Below are 24696 nucleotides of genomic sequence, written 5' to 3' on the forward strand. Positions count from 1 at the left end.
CCATGACATCGGCAACTACGATTGAAATGGGAATATGACCATCGGTACTGGACGTTGGAGCAGTGGCAGAGCGTTGCATGGTGTGATGAATCCCGATACCTTATTCATCATACCGATGGGAGTGTCTTCTACGGAAACAGCTCCTTGTCACCTATACTACGGGACGGAGACAAGCTGGCGACGGCTCTTTTATGTCCTACGGAACATTCACGTGGGATCCATGGGTCTAGTGGAGGCACCATGATGACCTAGGAATATCGTATACTGGTTTACAGACCACAAACGCCCATCCGTGATGATCATGTTTCCCGATGGCAGTGGCATTTTTGAGCAAAGTAATGCGCCATGCCACAAGGCCAGGAGTGTGATGGTGTGGTTCAAGGAACACAGTGGTGCGTTCCAATTGATGTGCTGGCCCCCAACTCGCCAGATCTGAACCCGATCGAACACGTCACTGGACCTGACGGGATACCAATTCGATTCTACACAGAGTACGCGAAAGAACTTGCCCCCCTTCTAACAGCCGTGTACCGCAAGTCTCTAGAGGAACGGAAGGTTCCAAATGATTGGAAAAGAGCACAGGTAGTCCCAGTCTTCAAGAAGGGTCGTCGAGCAGATGCGCAAAACTATAGACCTATATCTCTGACGTCGATCTGTTGTAGAATTTTAGAACATGTTTTTTGCTCGAATATCATGTCGTTTTTGGAAACTCAGAATCTACTATGTAGGAATCAACATGGATTCCGGAAACAGCGATCGTGTGAGACCCAACTCGCTTTATTTGTTCATGAGACCCAGAAAATATTAGATACAGGCTCCCAGGTACATGCTATTTTCCTTGACTTCCGGAAGGCGTTCGATACAGTTCCGCACTGTCGCCTGATAAACAAAGTAAGAGCCTACGGAATATCAGACCAGCTGTGTGGCTGGATTGAAGAGTTTTTAGCAAACAGAACACAGCATGTTGTTATCAATGGAGAGACGTCTACAGACTTTAAAGTAACCTCTGGCGTGCCACAGGGGAGTGTTATGGGACCATTGCTTTTCACAATATATATAAATGACCTAGTAGATAGTGTCGGAAGTTCCATGCGGCTTTTCGCGGATGATGCTGTAATATACAGAGAAGTTGCAGCATTAGAAAATTGTAGCGAAATGCAGGAAGATCTGCAGCGGATATGCACTTGGTGCAGGGAGTGGCAACTGACCCTTAACATAGACAAATGTAATGTATTGCGAATACATAGAAAGAAGGATCCTTTATTGTATGATTATATGATAGCGGAACAAACACTAGTAGCAGTTACTTCTGTAAAATATCTGGGAGTATGCGTGCGGAACGATTTGAAGTGGAATGATCATATAAAATTAATTGTTGGTAAGGCGGGTACCAGGTTGAGATTCATTGGGAGAGTCCTTAGAAAATGTAGTCCATCAACAAAGGAGGTGGCTTACAAAACACTCGTTCGACCTATACTTGAGTATTGCTCATCAGTGTGGGATCCGTACCAGATCGGGTTGACGGAGGAGATAGAGAAGATTCAAAGAAGAGCGGCGCGTTTCGTCACAGGGTTATTTGGTAACCGTGATAGCGTTACGGAGATGTTTAACAAACTCAAGTGGCAGACTCTGCAAGAGAGGCGCTCTGCATCGCGGTGTAGCTTGCTCGCCAGGTTTCGAGAGGGTGCGTTTCTGGATGAGGTATCGAATATATTGCTTCCCCCTACTTATGCCTCCCGAGGAGATCACGAATGTAAAATTAGAGAGATTAGAACGCTCACAGAGGCTTTCAGACAGTCGTTCTTCCCGCGAACCATACGCGACTGAAACAGGAATGGGAGGTAATGACAGTGGCACGTAAAGTGCCCTCCGCCACACACCGTTGGGTGGCTTGCGGAGTATAAATGTAGATGTAGAATGTAGATGTAGATCTGGGATGTGATTGAACGTCGCGTCAGAGCTCATCGCCGCCTTCCGGGAATCAACGGGAATTAGTTATGTGTTGTACAGTTTATACAGATGTTGCACTACCACACGTTTATCTTTAATTTTGTTGGGAGTGACTGAGTGTTCTCATTATGAAATACTAGAAGGAAATATTCTGGGCAATTTGCTCTCCATTTTAAGCAAAATCTAATTTATCACGCATCCCAACGTTTATGACGTCATATACCCTGAAACATGTGTCTTACAGTGATATAATTTTGCAGGGTCATTCAGTACAATATGCGGATATTGCCTAGAAAATATGTTGCTAATGGAGTCGATAGCAGAGAAGAAATAAAGTAAAACGTAATGCCTGATGCTGAAGTTTGATTGCTCAAATGGCGAAAATGTAATAAGCGATAAACTTTCTTCCTTTCGGGATATTGTGGGATGTTTCAGCTAGGGGAAGTTTCGTGAAGGTTTAAAATTACGTGTAAAGTTTGTTGGAAGTTGCTAACTGTTCTCATTCTCAAATACTGCATGAATATTGTTCGGAGTCAGAATGAGATTTTCACTCTGCAGCGGAGTGTGCGCTCATATGAAACTTCCTGGCAGATTAAAACTGTGTACCGGACCGAGACTCGAACTCGGGACGTTTGCCTTTCGCGAAAAGTCCCGAGTTCGAGTCTCTGTCCGACACACAGTTTTAATCTGCCAGGAAGTTTCATAGTCCGGAGTATTTGCGCGCAGTCAGTTACGCTGCCTCCAGACAAGCACACAGTTTCTAACTGTAATACTTGTCTTCTCCTGTTAGACTTCTAACTTAAGATCATACCTCTTAATGGCAGCATTTTAAAATGTTTAAGTTGATAAATTTTTTGTTCCTCCTAGAATCCGTTAGCTAGGCAACCGGCAACTGGTAAAGAGTTGCCCACATAGAGGTTTAGTAATACAGATTAAAGTACAACAAAGGTCGTTAAGTCTAAGGAGTGCCAACCCTTTTGTCCTTAAGGGATGTCCGCAAAACAGAATGCTCTCCATCTTATATAGTAGTAGGACAGACGTTCCTTAAATAACGCCGAAGGCGTTAATATGGACGTTTTGAGCACTTGTGTACGTGTAATAGGAAACCTGGAGGGTTTCCAGCTATCCTAGTATATTTAAACTTGATACGTGTTTACGCTGTGAGTCGCAAGTAAGCCTTGGAAAACCAGATATTTACTTTTTTTTCATAAGGTGGCCTCTTCATTTCGATTTCAGTGGTGCATTTAGTAGGCGTATCATACGTAACAAGTCTACTCTGCGCTATAAGAGTGGTCGTGACACATCACTTTATACAGTCGTTCCTGCTAAGAAGCCATCAAGTTAATACGGCGTCCAAATGAGAAAGTCGTCATTTCATTTTCCTTTTCAGATTTGACACAAATATTTTAAACAGGTGTACGAGGAAAACCGAAAGTTCGCAGGATCGAATCCCGCCTTTAGCCTAGGCTTCATCTTTCAGTTAAGTAAAGACTCGCGAGAAACACCACGCGGTTCGGATTCCGCGTTGAATAGGGGTCCCTTATCACCCTTAGGGTTACTGGGGTAGGTTAGTGAGACGCAAGTCGCCGTCGTGGCATCCACTTGAAAAACTTGCAACAGGATGTTGAGTCACATAGAGTTATTATTATTATCTATGAACGAAAGAAATTAAATAATAAATTAGGACAGATTAAATCAAAATGACAACGCATTGTCGTTCTGGTTAAGTGATGTAAGATTACTAGTGATCACTGCATACATCAGTGTTACGTTTTCATAATATGAAGGCAAAGCGAGTGGTACGAATGTTTAACAAACACCTACTGTCAACAAATGAGACCATTGTATATTAAATTTAGTGAATTTGATAATGGCAACATCAGATTACAAGATCGTACGTTGACCTGTATGTCAGGAGATTCGTGTGGCTTGCCACAGATGGCAGATAATCCTGTTTTATAAAATCGGAAGGCGTCCGACCCCACGTCCTAGATGAGGTTTTGATGTCCAACGCTTTGTTACTCGCAGATAGTTTCACCAACATTCGTCAAATCTCAACAGATATTAATAGGAGAAAAATGTGAGTCTCAAATAAGCCACGCCTATTCCGTCACGAATCCTCTCAGCCATCTCAACCAGACTCTTTTCAAAGAGAAATAGACTTGCCAACTTCACTGACATGAGAAATTTCCCCATTTCCTGCTCACGTAGTTGTGCAGTAACTTCATTTTATACCTCTCCTATCGCTCCTCATTCCTTCCAAATGTATTGGTGGGATATTTTCCATAGTAGATGGTTCAAATGGCTCTAAGCACTATGAGACTTAACATCTGAGGTCATCAGTCCCCTAGACTTAGAACTACTTAAACCTAACTAACCTAAGGACATCACACACATCCATGCCCAAGGCAGGATTCGAACCTGCGACCGTAGCAAGCAGCAGCGCGGTTACAAATGAAGCGCCTGGAACCACTCGATCACAGCGGCCGGCTTTTCCGTAGTAGAGAGTTAATCATTACGCACGCTGAGAATTCATTATATAGACCTGAATTCCTCACAAATGACTGTTGCCTTGTTTGGCAGTCGCATTAAATGACTTCAACAGAAATACACGTAAAAATTATCTGAAGCCATAACTCGGTGATGGTATTGTACTTGCGGATTTTAGTTTGGAGGCTAGTTTGAGGCAACTCTCCACGCTATTCGATTGTGTGCAAACCTTTTCATCTCTTCGTAACTAGTGCAACGTACACGGACTGATCATCCTCACTGTTGTCAAACCTTGGTTTTCCTCTGCAGCCTTAACCCCCCTCCCCAGACATAGGCACACATCATTTTATTACTAAATTAACTTTTACGTGGTGCCTCAAGTTGTGCCCTGGAGCTCTTTTTTTCACTACAGTTCTACTCAACACCTCTTTATTGACAATTCGTTTTTCTTCCCTAGTAACCAGCATTCTTCTCTAACACCACATTTCGAAATCCCGGTGATGATACATCCTTCAGTAAAGATCCAACACACTTGATGCTGATAGATGTTTTTAAATTACTGGTACATATTTTTAAGACCTTATTAGACATGATTCTTACTGCAAAGCATGGTTGTACAACCAGTGCGGCGAAAAACTGTTTCAGTTCTGTAATAAAGAAACCTTTCAAAAGTTTATAATTTTGCGGTATTAGACGAAAATTATATTTTAAAATACCTGAAGAAATTCATGGCACACGTAGAGCTCTAGATGTTTTTGTATGATTTTGCGCGGAAGTTCTTATTTTAGTAGTGATATAATTATTGTTCTACACATATATTGTTGTTCACTTAAATCCGATGACATGTTTTTCCACATTATGCTAGACTGCGCAGCTATATTTCTTCATCCATTAGTGTACCCTATGTAAGTAGGCTGTTTAGGTTTTTATATTGGTAACCCACGTAGCGCTCTGTATGAAAATCACTGGCTGTGCTGTGTGCAGTCTGTGGCTGGTTTGCATTGTTGTTGGCTATTGTAGTGTTGGGCAGCTGGATGTTAACAGCGCGTAGGGTTGCGCAGTTGGAGGAGAGCCGCCAGCAGTGGTGGATGTGGGAAAGTGAGATGGCGGATTTTTGAGAGCGGATGATCTGGACGTGTGTCCATCAGAAACAATACATTTGTAAGAATGGATGTCATGAACTGCTGTATATATTATGACTTTTGAACACTAGTAAGGTAAATACATTGTTTGTTCTCTATCAAAGTCTTTCATTTGCTAACTATGCCTATCAGTAGTTAGTGCCTTCAGTAGTTTGAATCTTTTATTTAGCTGGCAGTAGTGGTGCTCGCCGTATTGCAGTAGTTCGAGTAACGAAGATTTTTGTGAGGTAAGTGATTTGTGAAAGGTATAGGTTAATGTTAGTCAGGGCCATTCTTTTGTAGGGGTTATTGAAAGTCAGATTGCGTTGCGCTAAAAAATATTGTGTGTCAGTTTAAGCTCAGTCATGTATAATTTTTCTAAGGGGACGTTTCACCTACATCCGTCTGAACCTGCTTATTGTATTTACCACAGTCGAAATGTCTTTATGTTGTCTTGGTTCTAACTTACTTTAAGTGGCCAACACTAGACAATGTTGTCACACACACGCGGACATGCACGCACACACACACACACACACACACACACACGATGTTAAAGGACATGTTGGTAGCAACGACATATTTTAAAATGGTAAACTCTACCCAAAACTTTATTCTTAAAGATTCGTCAATGGGCACTTTACATTATTTACTTGCAAATTAAGTGCATATAACATGCTTTAGTTTTAACTTCCGTGCTGGGTGGATTAACGAAGCTTTCCTGCGAAACCCTTCAAAAATAGTTTTAAAAGGTCCGAATTGTTTCAGTGTTCGATACTAAGACCTGCATTAGCAATTTTTCCACTGATAAAGTACAACAACCTCAAAGATTAATCTATATAACATTAATTTTAGCAAGCGCCTTACAATAGCAGATAAACAATACTCTAGATGGTCCTTAATATCTCTACGTCCCAGTCACGTATAAATTTACGCAAAATATAGTAAGGGTCACAACATAATATTGGAAGTGTTTACATGCTTAAATAAGCATTCACATTTATCTTATTAGCAACATGATGAATGAAAATACTGCTGACAGGTGGAAAAACTTCGTTTTAGTTTACCATACTATCAGTTCCCCGGCTTACAGCCGCCTCTTCAGTGATGTTTTTAATAATCATGACCTTTCTCTAGATTAACAAGTAAAAAATTTAAAGGAAACGACCAGTTACACTAAAGGTGTAAATGGGTCAACTAAAATAATACGACTAATCTGTATATCTGGTGAACGCACTCAGTTAGTTTGTCTAGATTGATTCATTTTGTCTCTACCAACTTGAGATGATGACCGACACATGGTAAATATAAGAAACAATTTAATACAGTTATGAAATTGATGTACGTAACTTGGAAATTACTATAGTATGTAACACATATCGGCAGACCGACCTATACCCTGAAAATAAGTTCCTCCAAAAACTTCCCGTTTGTCTGGATGCTCCGCTGAAGGCGTCACTGGAAAGCTTCCATAACAAGCATTGACAGATCCTGCAGAATGACGATTATTTCGTCAGCCGTCAGCGAACAATTGGCAAAGACCCTCTGGGGGAAACAACCCGGAGCTGTTAAATCTGAGGAACGGGATATATGGGCCCCGCAACGAACTTGTGACGTCACACTAGTCGCCTCGAGACCAATGAGTATACGTGCCTTGCGACGGTTTTGTGACGTCATACTACTTGGCTTGTCCGCCATACTTCGCGAAAGCTCGTCTCCGTGCAACGCCCATGGGAAATCAATATTTAATCGAAAAGGTACCCACTGAAGGTCTTAATTTTGTCGTGTGCTGTCGAAAACGTGCATGCATTTAAACAAACAGTAAAGAATTATTAACTCGTCTGCAGTAGTTACTCTCTCCCCGCCAGAGATGGCTGCTGGCACTCTTAAGACCTGCAGCTTTACGTCCTGTGACGTACGCGTCACGACCCGTTTTTCTCGCTGACCGCAAGTCACCACGCCCGACATACATCGCGAACGCTCTACTACGTCCGCGACCATACGGTGAGCAGTATGGCAGTGGGCAGATGCCCAGCAAAGTTCTTAACTTTGTGCTACGTTGTCGAGAGTATGAATCTATTTAAATGCGCAGCTACAAAGTGTTAAAGTGGTCTCAAATAATAACTCCCCCCCCCCCCCCCCACCTCCTTTCACTGGAGATGGTTGCTGCAACTCGTTAGACCTGTAATGTCAAGGGCTGTGACATACACCTCAGGACCAGGATCCGTACATCAAACAATTTAGAAACCTTTCTCAGTATAGCGTGCTGTGTGAGCCATTGCATCCTCCTGCTGAAACCGAATGTTACTCAGCAACCTCTTGCCTGCAATTCCGGGTGACATTCTGCTACATCTTGGAGCAGCAGTCGGCAATCACAGCTGCTACTTCTTCGAGGTCATCCTCGAAAAAATAGGGACCAGTAACCCCAATCATACAACTGCACAACATACAACAACTTCTGGACTCGTATGATGCATTTTATGTAAATTTCTTAGATTTTCCTTAGACAAACACCGAAAATATTGCTTATTAACAAATCCAGTCACGGAAATGTTTTCTTCTCAGTCAATCATTCCAAGAATGTCAGTGAAGTTGGAAGTTCTATTTTGTCCCTCGACTCGTGTACCGCTTGCATTTTATGAAAATGAAACTTCAAATCAACCAGTAAGAGGCCCAACAAACGTCGCGATAGTCGTAATGTTGCAGAGCTGAACGTCCGAGGTTGTGTTCGAATGATACGCCACTCGTTCCAGGTTCTCGCATGCTCAAAGAGTTTTTCCCTGGCTTGGCATGCGTTGGTATAAAACACTACTAGCTCGTAAGGAAACGGTGCCAAATCGTGATCATTACCAGTCAGTTGCCATCCCCACTGGGCATGCGTGACAGAACCAGTCCGGAAAAAGGTTTTCACAAGCGTAATTTGTCTGCACAGAACGCCGCTCCATGGCATACTACTTGCCTGGTTCCCTGTTATTCAGCGATGTATGCTTGTGCAGTGTTCAACGCGCTTTGGTCAGGGTTTCCAACTGCAGATGGTGGATACAATATGCCCCCACTTTCCATATTTATATGTAACCGTCTTGTAATCAGTTGTGTTTTTCTGTGTATATTTGTTAATGATGAAATATCTACGCATTTAATCAACGGCTAAATTTTCTTAGCACCTCAACAACAGAATCAAACTTCACAGACCTCCACTGCCTTCTGGAGGAATATATTTAATTAAAGCATTTACTCAGCAAAAGCGAGGAGTTATTCGTAAATTATTTAGCTACATGCCACAGACATTATTGTTAAGTGCATTATCTCCCTAATGGTATTTATTGTTTATAACAGAAATGAACCTGTATTTGAGCAATCACTTTTCCCCCTTGTACATGGTTCAGAGTACGGCTTTGTATTCAGTGCAAAACATAAAGCAAGAAACTGAGACGCCTCATAAATACAAGAAAAACTAAAAACCTTTCCCGTAAGCGACATGTTCTACAAATTTTCCCATTATCTGGATACGAGGATTACTGTTAGGTGCATAATATGTACCAGTGTTCCAGGTCTAAAAGCTTGCAGAAAACTAGTATCTTAGATGAGGATCCCTGTGGTCATATTAACATCTACTGTTTGTTCCTACTGCTGGCTTAGTATTCGTAAGGAGCTGAGACAGATATCCTCCTTCCACCTCCTTCCGTCCCCTGCCCGTAATCCACGATGCCTCGGGCAGTATTAAGAATAATGGGTTTAGTAGAATGTAATCGTAAGTGTACTATAGTCCTGTTCCTTATATTTCAGAGCTTATGACTATGTTGTTTTTAAAGAATGTTGACTTTTCGCAACTCATTACTAATCAGATATAATTTTAAATTTCAGATATTGTCAAGCTATGTTATCTGGAGAAAGAGTTGTTTATTAATATTTTGATTAATTTTTAGATGTGAGGATGACCGTTAAATGTGATCTAAACTAGTTACCATGTGTGACTATTTGCAACTGAGACTGTTACCATAAAGATTTATTAAAAAATTATACAGCTGCGGCATCTCTCAAGACAGTATGTCACTTATTATTAAAACAGCAGGTATTACATCCGTGGTGTCCAAGGAGGAATGGTCAGTATTGAGATATTAGGGAGTGTAAAATATTTTGACTTCGTTTTACAAAAAAGAGGTGGTCATAAAGTTGTGTTTTGGTTAAGAATTCCCAATTATATTTACAAGAAACGGCTGTTGCATTGTTTTGCTTGACAAATAGCTACTTCAATTTCGTAACATTTTGACGTTTCAGTAAATTCCGCTCCAACTGTCTTCTTTCAGGAAATGCCGTCTTATCATTGTTCCTGTCTCTGCTTCGGCTCTAAGGATAATAATATATTATAAAATCTGTAATCATTTTAGGCCTTTAGTAAAAGCTTTTAAACTAGCAATCCTCATTTGCAGCAGAACGTCTTTTCCCTAATATTACACAAATAATGGTATTTCCTGTTTTTCTTTTTCCAAACACAAATAGTTTCTTCCACTTTCAAAATCAGAAAATTCAAAACCGTGACTAATAGAAGGAAGACAAGGCTGGAAACTGTCACTCACATGAATAACTTCAGTGGAAATGGTCGAGAAATGCTGCCTTTTGAAATCCCAACTCTGCATGCTGTTCTAAAATATAGGCTTCCACGAAGAGAGCAGAGTGGTGAGAATGTCAGGAATTACCCTGTAGCCACTCTTGCAAAGTAAATTTATCCAAAAGTGCTTGAAAAGTGGCAGCTAGCAAATAGTTGATTTGTGGTGCCAATTTTAAATTCTAGATTCACAGTCCTGAAGAACTTAGAAGAAAACTTGGAAAAGACCAAAACATATCACTTACCACAGGAAAAATGGAATTGAAAGAGGCTCGCTCCCATAGCAACGTTAGAGAAGTTCCTTGACGTCCTCAACTGCAGGTGTGATATTAAGCTATGTTCAGAATTTGCGGGTCCACGTCAGTTGATGCTAACTGTAAACATCTCTTGCTCTTGTTGTAAGGACGTGAAGATCCCTGTCAAAGAACTGGTGTTTATTAAAGGTCAAAGAGAGGAAGTTAGATCTGTTGGACTGCATCAGATTTGGTTACCAGATATATCTAAGTACAGAAGACGAATTAGAAAGCGGAAGAGGCAAGAAAATGAATTAAGAAGAATTTCTGAATATAAGCAGAAAATGAAGGAAGAGTTAACATTACAATCAAATGAAATCCTTTTCGCCGAAAAAAGTTGCAGAGGCAACTGATGTTAAAAATGAAGATTCTGAAGACCTTCGCAGATGTCATGTGATGACTCTGATGGACCCTCTACTTGAAGTACAAGTTAGTGTAATACTTTACACTTGTGCACTGTTGCATTGCAAAAATTAGGTATGGCGTCAGCCTACGTGCTACGACTGCCGTTACAACAGCTACATAGTGGATGCTGGATTAATTACTGACGGAGACAGGAGACTCACAGTTGACCACTATAAAGTAAAAAGGGCCCCAGTGAAAGTCATGAATCACTTGAAGCATTTCATGATCGATTTAGGATAGGAAAGATTGAATGCATCTTCTTTGATGGACGTCAAGATTCCACTAAAGATCTTTTACAAGCAGGTAACTAAAGTAATCAGTTTCCAAGTACTGTGAAAGAAGAGCAATATACTGTCTGCAGTCAGGCCGGTGGACGGTATCTTCGTCATTTTACTCCAGAGAAAGACTTTAAAAAAAGGATATCTGCTGCAGTTATTGCTAACCATCTTGTGGATTTTTTGAAGAAAAGCAGCACTGGTAAAAGTATGCAGACTAATGGTGATGACTGAACGAATTTTAACACGGGTTGGGAGGGAGGAGTCATGCATTGAGTTGGAACAATGCTGAATCGTAAACTCATCTGGTTGGTTTATGCTCTTCGTGCTAATGAGTATCTTTGAGCCACTTGATCAAACACTTGGATGGGAAAACTTTGTCTAACAGCAATTGGAGTGCTAAGTTTGGCAACATCCTTGGCAGTGTAACAGAATTTGAAATCAATCCCTCATTTCTCAGAATTTTCTTTCCAGAGCCTCTGGTTTCAACGAGTGAAATTGTTGCCAAAGATCTCTCTACATATCAGGCTTATGGTTACAGAATAATTCAGGCTATAAAGACAGGCCGACTTCCAACTGATACGGCAGTATTAGAAATTGGTCATGTAAGCCACTCTCGATGATTAACAAACGCAAATACGATTTGAAAACGTGGCCTTAAAAGCAACAACTTTATGACGTTTCAACTGCTTTCGGAATACATTGTTGCCGTTTATATCCCTGCTGGTTTACAATGAATTCTAAATTCTTTTGGATGGAAGGACCCCTCGACATTCTTTATCAACTGAAGCTCCTAAAATCCCAGAAGAAGGCAGAGGCAGATACTGTTTTGCCAATAATCAAACATTCATCATGGTTCACATTTAGTGAAAGGTGCTTCAGATACTTTTATGCACGGAAGACCATGAAGAAAGGAAAACAGAGATCCAGAAGATAACTGAATTGAAAAATGAAGATGATGATATACGAGGAGGCTTATCTGTTCGCCCTAGAGACACCTGTAGTAAATCCATGTACGACTTCACTTTTGTAACTGATAGACAGGTTAGAAACAGTATATGAACCTTCACTAACTTGTAAACTCAAAACATCAGAAATAAGAAAGTTTGTCCGATAGCCAGTGCAAGTTAAAAAGTAGTCATGTCATGGACAGTACACACAGAGATGTGTAGAACAAGGAACAGAGGCTTCTGGCAAAGTGTGTACTCCTGAGGAACCAGAAGGGTACGTTAGAGGCCACAAAGCACGCAGAAGAACGATTTCTAGGAACGAATCGAAGCAAGATTTGATGAATATTGTTGATTGAAGCTTTTTTACGTTTTTTACTATGTGTTTTCAGTGATTGATAAGAGAGACGGAATATAAAGAAAATTATTTGACTTCATTAAACCATTTTTTGAGAAAATTTTGCTTTAGTTTACATTAATTTATGTCCTTTTGTTGGAAATTTACATAAACATTATAGTCAAGCGCAAATTTGCTGAGATAAATGTTTATCAATAAAGAAAAACCTTTTAAATTATGATATTACACATCAAAACGCAAATTTTTGGATCTCCTCAGTCACAAAAATCACGAATTTTTATTTTTTATATCTAAAATTACACTCCCTATTCAGATATATGACAGGAACCATCATTTGAAGTAAAAAGATCTTGTAAGAATGGGCTCTAAAAGGCTATCTTAAGGGCTATGAGCACTTCTTCAATGGAAGAGACGTGATTCACAATACCGAAGATGTATTTCATGGTTGCAAAGACGAACAAGTGCTCATAGTTCTTAAGGTAAGCGCTTTTAGAGCCCATGTGTATTAGATTTTTTTCTTGTTTTTTTCATTTTTTTTTTTTTTGTTATGGTTTTAGGGCGCAAAACTGCTACGGTCATTAGCGGCCAATTTTTCTTGTTTTGATCCTTGCTACCACTTCTCTAGATATGGAAGGCAAAGAGATTGCAGTAGAAAAGATTTTTTTCACATTATTGAAGAGGAAGAAGTGCACATAGCTCTTAAGATGTGCATTTTAGAGTCCATCTTTACAACTTACTAGGCATTTTACTTCTAATGATTGTTCCCTTCATATCCCTGGATACTCACCATTCCTCGCGGGACACACTGTATAACTAAGGCAACAATAGCCTTCCTGAAAGTATAGCTTCCAGTTACTTTTGTCATATAACTTTCAGTCTGCTTAAGCAAAACAGTATACAGTATTACGTTAACACGTTACTGTCGTAAAAGTGCACAGCTTGAGTTTCTAAGGGGGAGGGGGGGGATTGCTCTTTTGTGTTGAATTTTCATTTTATTTTATTGCGTACGTCATTAGATTCTGTGCACATTCCTAAACGGTGTCGCTCATGACGGGATCTGTAGAACGCAACGAATGACTGACAATGCATCTCACAAAATACCATTGTGTTGGAAAGTATAAGTGTCACTAACTCAAATTTTTCGGCAGCTGTTTAAAATCTTGTATTACCTTTGCATTGTGATGTGTATTACGCAATTATGTCATTAGTACTTTGCGTCAAATGGCAAGTGAAAATTAAAAAACTGATCTTTCTTCTGAAGTAACTGTTTGAATTATCTACCAGATTAACAAGTTAAACAATAGCGATTTGAATATTGCCTCACCCTTACTGAGTGTAGAGTAGTGTGATGAGCGGCGTGCAGAGTGGTATATCAGTAACGGGACACAGGGTGATCTGTTCCAGATACGGTGGCGGCGCCGTCGCACAAGCCCAAGAGGCGTGCCTACCTGCTCAAGCGGAAGGCGCTCACCACCGGCTTCTTCGACACTGGCCGCGCCAAGGACGCCGACAAGGACAAGGGTAAGCGCCGGGCCCACAAACACCGGTCTCCGCAATAATAATTACTTGTTGGTTCAGGTTTAATGACAGTGGCAAAATTGTGATGTTCGTCTACCAACGTTACATGGCGTCAACAACAACTACTGTGCGTTCGGGACTACAGATGGAGATTACATTGGAAGTTCGAAATAAAGTTGGCAGAACTGCTTTTTTATAGATTTGCGATTTTTTTAAGTCGTTCTGCTCTCGCATGCCAATTATCAATGTGGATAGTTAATGAAAGTTTAGCGTTTAGATTTTCAGTTTGTTTTTAAATCAACGCTTCTTTCAAGTTTGGAACGTATTTTCCTTGTTGTTCCTGTGTTTCTACAAGCTGATAAATACACGGAAATAGTGCAGGAAGCAATTGCTGAAAAATTCTGAGAAACAGCTGTACGTCATCGTAGTGCAGTTCGTCGACCAACTGAGAAATTTCGAGAGGCAGGATCAGTGTTAGATGCCGAACGATTTGGAAGACCACATAAACTAAATGAACAGAAGTTGCTGGACATTTGTGGCTCTATGAGCAAAACTCAGAAAAATCGTTGCGCAATTTGGCACAAGAAGACGATATCGGGCTTGCAACAGTGCATAAAGCAGTTAGACAAACATTGAAATTGTTCCTGTACAAAGCATCAGCAATGCAAGAATTGATAGATGCGGGTCATGAAATTCGAATCCATTATGCAAATGGTTTACATCCGTTATTTAGTGTAAAGTAGAATAGCAGGGCCAGTTGTCGTCCTGATCCAGTTATAAACTATTTCTTATCACTAGATAAAATAAGACAACCGAGCCAACTGTGCTTGTTATTTTCAAGGCCACAACACTCCCCCTTTGTATCACTCTCCCCCTTTCTCTCCGGACCAATAAGATTCAAGGTCTTCCCCCTTCCTTCCTCATCCTGTTATTATTAGATAAAATGCATGCACTGCGTCATTCTGGCGCTGCACGCTGTAGTGAGAAGAAGATCAACAGCAGATTTAACCTATTTTTAAAAAATGGTGGCAAATATTACTATCATTTACGAAGTAAGTCACTTTGGCAACACAACGCCTGTATCAGTTAATGACGTCAAGGCATCTTCTGCAAAATTACGGTAAATATTACCATAGTCCATGAGGTACGACATTTTGACAGTACAGTCTGTGGCTAAGTTACTAACAATGTCGTCAGGACATATATTGCAAAATGAGTGCAAATATTGACATCTGTATCTACATCGAAACTCTTAAAGTCCACCTTCCGGCACGTGGCGGAGGCTACCCCGTATCACTACTAGCCATTTCCTCTCCTATTCCACTCTGAAGCAGAACGAGGGATAAACGGCTGCCTGTATGCCCCCGTATGAGCCCTAATTTCTCGTATCCTGCAGCTTTACTGTATGGTTAATGATGATGGCGTCCTCTTGGGTAAAATATTCCGGAGGTAAAATAGTCCCCCACTCGGATCTCCGGGCGGGGACTACTCAAGAGGACGTCGTTATCAGGAGAAAGAAATCTGACGTTCTACGGATCGGAGCGTGGAATGTCAGATCCCCTAATCGGGCAGGTAGGTTAGAAAATTTAAAAAGGGAAATGGATAGGTTAAAGTTAGATATAGTGGGAATTAGTGAAGTTAGTTGGCAGGAGGAACAAGGCTTTTGGTCGGGCGAATACAGGGTTATAAATACAAAGTCAAATAGGGGTAATAAAGGAGTAGGTTTAATAATGAATAGGAAAATAGGAATGCGGGTAAGCTAATACAAACAGCATAGTGAACGCATTATTGTGGCCAAGATAGACACGAAGCCGACACCTACTACAGTAGTAGAAGTTTGTATGCCAACTAGCTCTCCAGATGACAAAGAAATGTATGATGAAATAAAAGAAATTATTCAGATAGTGAAGGGAGACGAAAATTTAATAGTCGTGGGTGACTGGAATTCGGTACTAGGAAAAGGGAGAGAAGGAAACGTAGTAGGTGAATATGGATTGGGGGTAAGAAATGAAAGAGGAAGCCGCCTGGTAGAATTCTGCACAGAGCACAACTTAATCATAGCTAACTCTTGGTTCAAGAATCATAAAAGATGGTTGTAATCATGGAAGAAGGCTGGAGATACTGACAGATTTCAGATATATTATATAATGGTAAGACAGAGATTTAGGAACCAGGTTTTAAATTGTAAGACATTTCCAGGGGAAGATGTGGTTCAAATGGTTCAAATGGCTCTGAGCACTCTAGAACTTAGAACTAATTAAACCTAACCAACCTAAGGACATCACACACATCCATGCCCGAGGCAGGATTCGAACCTGCGACCGTAGCGGTCCCTCGGCTCCAGACTGTAGCGCGTAGAACCGCACGGCCACTCCAGCCGGCGAAGATGTGGACTCTGACCACAATCTATTGGTTATGAACTGTAGATTAAAACTGAAGAAACTGCAAAAAGGTGGGAATTTAAGGAGTTGGGACCTGGATAAACTGAAAGAACCAGAGGTTGTACAGAGTTTCAGGGAGACCATAAGGGAACAACTGACAGGAATGGATGAAAGAAATACAGTAGAAGAAGAATGGGTAGCTTTGAGGGATGAAATAGTGAAGGCAGCAGAGGATCAAATAGGTAAAAAGACGAGGGCTAGTAGAAATACTTGGGTAACAGAAGAAATATTGAATTTAATTGATGAAAGGAGAAAATATACAAATGCAGTAAATGAAGCAGGCAAAAAGGAATACATACGTCTCAAAAATGAGATCGACAGGAAGTGCAAACTGGCTAAGCAGGGATGGCTAGAGGACAAATGTAAGGATGTAGAGGCCTATCTCACTAGGGGTAAGATAGATACTGCCTACAGGAAAATTAAAGAGACCTTTCGAGAAAGGAGAACCACTTGCATGAATATCAAGAGCTCAGATGGAAACCCAGTTCTAAGCAAAGAAGGGAAAGCAGAAAGGTGGAAGGAGTATATAGAGGGTCTAAACAAGGGCGATGTACTTGAGGACAATATTATGGAAATGGAAGAGGATGTAGATGAAGATGAAATGGGAGATACGATACTGCGTGAAGAGTCTGACAGAGCACTGAAAGACCTGAGTCGAAACAAGGCCCCCGGAGTACACAACATTCCATTGGAACTACTGACGGCCTTGGGAGAGCCAGTCCTGACAAAACTCTACCATCTGGTGAGCAAGATGTATGAAACAGGCGAAATACCCTCAGACTTCAAGAAGAATATAATAATTCCAATCCCAAAGAAAGCAGGTGTTGACAGATGTGAAAATTACCGAACAATCAGTTTAATAAGCCGCAGCTGCAAAATACTAACACGAATTCTTTACAGACGAATGGAAAAACTAGTAGAAGCCGACCTCGGGGAAGATCAGTTTGGATTCCGTAGAAATACTGGAACACGTGAGGCAATACTGACCCTAAGACGTATCTTAGGAAATAGATTAAGAAAGGAAAACCTACGTTTCTAGCATTTGTAGACTTAGAGGAAGCTTTTGACATTGTTGACTGGAATGCTCTCTTTCAAATTCTAAAGGTGGCAGGGGTAAAATACAGGGAACGAAAAGCTATTTACAATTTGTACAGAAACCAGATGGCAGTTATAAGAGTTGAGGGGCATGAAAGGGAAGCAGCGGTTGGGAAGGGAGTGAGACAGGGTTGGTGGGGAAGCTTGCGTGCCTCAACGATACAGATAGCCGTACCGTAGGTGCAACCACAACGGAGGGGTATCTGTTGAGAGGCCAGACAAACGTGTGGTTCCTGAAGAGGAGCAAGCAGTAAAGGAAATAAAAGAAAAGTTCGGAGTAGGTATTAAAATCCACGGAGAAGAAATAAAAACTTTGAGGTTCACCGATGACACTGTAATTCTGTCAGAGACAGCAAAGGACTTGGAAGAGCAGTTGAACGGATTGGATAGTATCTTGAAAGGAGCATGTAAGATGAACATCAACAAAAGCAAAACGAGGGTAATGGAATGTAGTCGAATTAAGTCTGGTGATGCTGAGGGTATTAGATTAGGAAATAAGACTTAAAGTAGTAAAGGAGTTTTGTTATTTGGGGAGCAAAATAACTGATGATGGTCGAAGTAGAGAGAATATAAAATGTAGACTGGCAATGGCAAGGAAACCGTTTCTGAAGAAGAGAAATTTGTTAACATAGAGTATAGATTTAAGTGTCAGGAAGTCGTTTCTGAAAGTATTTGTACGGAGTGTAGCCATGTATGGAAGTGAAACATGGACGATAAATAGTTTAGACAAGAAGAGAATAGAAGCTTTCGAAATGTGGTGCTACAGAAGAATGCTGAAGATTAGATGGGTAGATCACATAACTAATGAGGAGGTGTTAAATAGGAATAGGGAGAAGAGAAGTTTGTGGCACAACTTGACTAGAAGAAGGGATCGGTTGGTAGGACATGTCCTGAGGCATCAAGGGATCACCAATTTAGTATTTGAGGGCAGCGTGGAGGGTAAAAATCGTAGAGGGAGACCAAGAGATGAATACACCAAGCAGATTCAGAAGGATATAGGTTGCAGTAGGTACTGGGAGATGAAGAAGCTTGCACAGGATAGAGTAGCATGGAGAGCTGCATCAAACCAGTCTCAGGACTGAAGACCACAACAACAACAACAACAACAACAACAACATATTCGTGGTCCTTACTCGCAGTGTATGATGCAGGGAGCAGAATCGTTCTATAGTCGACTTCAAATTTTGTCAATAGTGTCCCTCGAAAAGAATGTCGCCTTCCCTCCAGGGATTTACATTTGAGTTTCCGAAGCATCTCCGTAATACTTGCATGTTGTTTGAACCTAGCAGTAACAAATCTAGCAGACCGCCTCTGAATTGTTTCGATGTCTTCCTTTAGTCCGATCTGGTATGCATCCCAAATACGCAAGCAGTAAAAGAGATCGCATGTAGGTCGCAGTAGCGTCCTAATATGCGATCTCTTTTACAGTTAAGCCACACTTTTAGAGAATTCTCCCAATAAACCGAAGACGACCATTCGCCTTTCCTACTACAATCCCCACATGCTCGTTACACTTCACATCGCTTTGCAACGTTACAACCAGATATTTAAACGGCGTGGCTGTGTAAATCAGGACACTACTAAAGCTGTATCCGAACATTACGGGTTTATTTTTCCTACTCATCCACATTAACTTACATTTTTCTACATTTAGGGCTAGCTGCCATTCATCGCACCAACTAGAAATTTTGTCTAAGTCATCTTGCATCCTCCTAAGTCATTCAACGACGACACCTTATCGTACGCGACAGGATCGTCATTAAACAAATATACATTGCTTCCCAACCTATCCGCCAAATTATTTATGTATACAGAGAGTAACAGCGGTCCATCACACTTCCCTGGGGCACTCGTGACGATAGCCTTGTCTCTGATGAACACTCACCGTCGAGGACAACATACTGGGTTCTGTAACTTAAGACTTCGAGTCAGTCACATATCTGGAAACCTATTCCACATTTCCGTACCTTCTTAAACCGCCTACAGTGAGACACAGCGTCAAATACTTTCCGGAAAAGTAGAAACATGGCATCTGCCCGTTGACCTTCATCCATAGTTCGCAGTATATCATTTGAGAATAGTGCTAGCTGAGTTTCGCACGAGCGTTGCTTCCTAAAAACCATGCTGATTCGTGGACATAAGCTTCTTGCTCTCAAGAAAATCATGACATCAGACACTTTGACAATGTTGTGTGGCTGAGTTAGTATAATTTAATGACATTTAATGACATAATGACACTTTAAACAACTACTGACACCACCACTGCCATCACACTATATTTAAAACGAAACTAAGAAAAATGTCAGAAGGAGGGAACGAAAGTGCTCACATCCTGGAGCTCACATGTCACTCTGCCAATAACCAGCCTCGCCAGAGACGGCTACCGCCGCCAGTCCCGCCGCAGTAACCGACAGGGCCCGATGTGCGGTCGCCACACCAGCACTGGACGAAAGCAGTGACCACAAGCCGTCCATCGTCGCATATGAGACACCCAAGTATCCTAATCACTTGACAGGAGAATCACCAGTCTGTGGGCCACTATAGCTAATGGCCAAATTCTCCTCTCCATGTCCCTGCCCTCTAATTGAAGACCCTATAGATGCATACTAAAGGTGCCTACACATGTTATATAGGAGCTGCAGGCAGTAAGCAGCTGTGATTACGGTAGCATTTTTCATCTTGTCAGAACACCCGAATACAATATCTTAAAAAACTATCTTAATTTTTTTATTACAAGTATCTAATTATCGACAACATATCCAGAAATAAAGTTTTATTAACATTCTGCATACTGTTCTTCTGCACGGAAAACATTTTGTTTAAGCTGACTGTACTTCAAAGAAACTAATCCAGCCAGCAGGTACTGTCTCACCCACCTAGACTGTGTCCGCCAGATGCATTAAGAGCCTCGCTCTACTTAAATGCATGGAGACGCAAACCGAGCTACATTTTTGCTTGGCAGCAAACTCATGTGGGACAGGTGTACAGACAATTTACATATATACAAACCATGTAAATGATCTGTCTTGGAGGCTGGAAACGGTTTAACTTCCACATACATTGATTTCTACATGTCTCGTTATATGGTTGTGTGGGTCATACAGCATTTCCGGTAGTATGTTTTTATTTTGTGGTGGCGTGATGCTGTAAGGATTAAATTATATATGGTGTTAAGCGCATCTGTGGGTAGTAGGCCTACAATTTATGAGTGGCATAAATGTTTTGTAGAAACCGGGTGCTCGGTAAGACATGAGAAATCATCAGGCCGTCCAAGCACATATCAATAGCCCTACGAAATCGGTCCGGCTTGCATACTGCGAACTGCAAATCCCACATACGACTGTTTGCCGTGTGTTGAGAAACCGTTTGCTTTTGAAACCGTGCAGATTGACGATCGTACAAACAATAAAGACACGGATAAAATTGCTAGCAAGAACTTCTGCGCAGATATGTTAAATCTATTACATGAAGATGAACATTTCTTGGACAAAATCATCTTTTCTGATTAGTCGACTTTTAACTTAAGTGTCAAGGTTAACACATATAACTGTAGGATTTGGGGCAATGAAAATCCACATCAAACATTGCAACACGTTCGTGATAGCCCTAAACTGAACTTTTTCGTGCACTGAGCACGAACAAAGTGTACAGCCTCTTCTTTTTTATGTGAAAGAACCATCAGCGGGATAGTGTACATGGATATGTTACAACGATTTTTGATACCATAGATCGACGAGGCTGATAAAGAACGAAATGTTTACTTCATGCAAGATGGTGCACCACCCCACTACCTGGATGACATTCGGGATTATCTCAGTGACAGCTTTCCAGGTCAATGGATTGGCCGTGATGCGCCAATTGCGTGGCACCCACGTTCCCCAAACCTGACACCACTCGATTTTTTTAATGATGATTCATCAAGGATATCGTGTTTGTACTTCCTGTGCCGGCTTGTCTACCTAAACTTAAGAGCAAGAATTTACGCCGCCACTGAGCGAGTTACACCTACAATGCTATAGCAAATACGGGAAGAAATTGACTTCCGACGGGATGTGTGCAGAATAACCAAGGAAAGCCGCGTACAACATCTTTAGTTTAAGGTAAAGATATCTTCTTTCAATAAATTTATATGAATTTTTAAAGTTGTAAAGTCCTTTATGAAACAACATGTACAGGATTTGGGGGGGGGGGGGGATATTCCAGTCGAAACGCAGCTTTTTATGGCTTTAATCGCTAGATCCTTTCCTGATTGCAATTCTCCTAGCCGAGAAAATTCGAGGATTTTAATTTTACCTCTTATTTCTTGGATAATGCTATTCTTAAACCATTCCACATCATGTAATTCTTCAGACTTTCCCGGCGATCTGTTGACATTCTGAAAAACGGGACTTCTGCCGGATGTTCGCGACGTTCTCGCACTATATTTCGACGGAGTAACTCTCTGTCTTCTTCAGGTGTTAACCGAGAATGGTCTTTTGGCTCTTTTTTTTCATCCTCTACCCTGAGGGGGCAGAGCGGGCTGTTTGAAGGCTTGCTATTTACCCTTTCCAGCCGCAGGGTTTAACAATTTTATTTTTATGCATTTATTACATTTCTCTTGCTATGCAATGAAGTTTTCTTTGGTTCTTTAACATTTTACAACGATATTTTTTAATAATTTTACATTGCAATTTGTTCTTTTAACTTATTTTACAATGCAATTTGTTCTTTAACATTTATAATTCATATTTTTAACTAGTTTACAGTATGAGTAATTTGTCACTTTACAATACGTATATTTTATAGTTTTATTTTTTACAAAGGAAACTAGGTAAAAACAAAGCACAGGAAGCTGAAATAAAAAAAAACAATAACAGGAACATGTTGTTGTACATTACATTTTGTGTTTACAATCAGTTTTTTTTCGTTTTTGTTTATTAGAGTGCAGAGCGAGGGAGGGGGGGAGTGGAAAGGAGTTGGGATTTCATTTAGTATATGGTTGGCGGTTATTCTAATGGGCCATGTTCTTGTGTATATGGTAGTGTTTGTGTTTTATTCGTGTGTTCTTTCGTCTAGTTGTGGGAGGATGGTGGTATTCGTTGTGAATGATGACAAGATGGGAGCGAATCGGGGTATTCTTTGCTGTGTTATGTGCAATTGTGTGGGATGGTGGTGTGTATTCGAATTTAGGTTTTTATTCTGTAGTTTACTGTGATAATGTCTTCCATGTCTGGTTTTTTTAGGATATGGTTACCGTATCTGGCTCTCAGCCTGGCTAGTCTGGTTTGTAATGGCTTCACTCTGGTTGCTTCATAGCCTTCGTTGCTGGTTGTTATATAAGGTAGTTGGCAACACTGCGTAGGAGTCTACGTTCTGTGCTGAACAGTCTTTTCGCAACTGGTGCGTGTATGCCTCCCACGAGGGCTGCTGCGTACTCTAAAACTGGGCGAATGAAGATTTTGTATGTATGCAGTGCGGTTTGTGTGCTGCACCCGTGGAAGCGTCCCTGTACCTGTCGTATTAGGTTTTGTCTAAGTCGGGTTTTGTTAAGGAGGTGCGTCAGGTGGGTCTTATACTCCTAGGTTACTGGCTGTGTCTTTTAGTTGTAGGGGGCTATTCCAGAGTGTTAGTCGTATGTCGTGTTCGTTCGGTCGTTTCTTCTTTGTTAGGTGTCTGTGTCTGAAGAGGACTGTCTGAGTCTTGGTTGGGTTAGGTCGTATCCTCCAGTTTGCCATCCAAGTTTCTAATCGATAGAGGTATGTTGTCGTTTTCCGTTGCAGTGTCGTTGTACGTAATCCTGTGCACCATTAGGCCGTGTAGTCTACATTTAGTCCTATTGCTTCGTGGAGAGTTGTTACGGTAGGTAAGGCGGTAGTGTAGAGGGCATACAAAAGTGGGGACAAGATGCCACCATCAGGGACGCCAGCTTGTGGGGTAGAGGCTTCCGACACCTGATCGGCGACATGCACCCTGCAGGTCCGGTTGGAGATGTATGTTTTGATTAGACTTACTACTTTCGTTGGGATGCCCATGCTGATTAGTTTGAACAGTAGGCCCTGTGTCATAGTTTATCGAAAGCTCGTTCTATATCCAGGAACACTGCGAGTGTGCAGTTTCCCTAGTTGAACCCTTTGGTAATACTGTCTGACAGTTTGAGGAGTGGTTCGTTAGTCGAATGGTTGTGTCTGAATCCTACTTGTGTGAGGGGAAGAAGGTCTTTCGTCTCAACGTAAGTTCTTAGGCGGTCAGTTATTATTCGGTCGTAGGTTGGTTGGTTGGTTGGTTGGTTCGGGGAAGGAGACCAGACAGCGAGGTCATTGGTCTCATCGGATTAGGGAAGGACGGGGAAGGAAGTCGGCCATGCCCTTTGAAAGGAACCATCCCGGCATTTGCCTGGAGCGATTTAGGGAAATCACGGAAAACCTAAATCAGGATGGCCGGACGCGGGATTGAACCGTCGTCGTCCAGTGTCTAACCACTGCGCCACCTCGCTCGGTCGGTCGTAGGTCTTTCCAGTCACGTCCAGTAGGGATGTGGGTCTGTATGATTTTGGGTCTGTCCTGGATTTGTCAGAGTTGAGGATCATGACAGTCTTGCTTGTCTTCCAGTTTGTTGGTACTGTCTCATTATGTAGGCAGTAGCTAAAGATGAGGGATAGGATGGGGATTAGGGTGTGGAAGGGGGCTTTCTGTAGGTGGATGCGTCTGATGTCATTTTGTCCTGGAGCGGAATTGCCTTCTGAGAAGATCGCGTCTTCCATTTCTGCGTCTGTGATGACTTTGGTGAGGGTCCGCTGTTCCTCAGTTTCAATTGTTCGGGAATTTAGCAGGGTTTCTAGCTGCGTGTCTACGTTTAATCTGAATGTGTCGAATCTGTTGTCATTTGTAAATGAGTATACTATTTGTAATGTTTCTTTGAAGGCCGTTGCTTGCTCAAGGGGGTCTGTTGTGGGTTCATTATTTACTATTAAGGTGTTAGTGTGTGACTGACGTAGCACTGTGAGTGTTTTGAATCTGTTCCAGAACTTGCCCCCATTCCTGTAGTCCAATTTCTGCACGTGTCAACCTATTGCCTTTGTCTGTGTTGAGGTATCAGTCTTTTGATTCTAGCATTTAATATATTCCATTGTCTCTTTAGCTCTCGGTTGCCAGCTTGTCTCATCTGTCGCTGTAGTCGCTTCTTCTGTCGTATTAGGTCTAGTGCTGCTTCTGGGATGGC

General features: G+C 41.4%; 1 protein-coding gene across 1 annotated transcript in view; it reads left to right on the top strand.

Moving 5' to 3' along the window:
• Positions 1-24696, top strand: part of LOC126174831 (uncharacterized) — a 512108-nt gene that overhangs the window by 252387 nt on the left and 235025 nt on the right. The window contains exon 3 of the mRNA XM_049921210.1: positions 13850-13966. Within this exon, the coding sequence (XP_049777167.1) occupies positions 13850-13966 (117 nt within the window). The remainder of the gene's footprint in view (positions 1-13849; positions 13967-24696) is intronic.

Source organism: Schistocerca cancellata, chromosome 3, assembly GCF_023864275.1.
Source record: "Schistocerca cancellata isolate TAMUIC-IGC-003103 chromosome 3, iqSchCanc2.1, whole genome shotgun sequence".
In the NCBI taxonomy this organism is placed as follows: domain Eukaryota; kingdom Metazoa; phylum Arthropoda; class Insecta; order Orthoptera; family Acrididae; genus Schistocerca; species Schistocerca cancellata.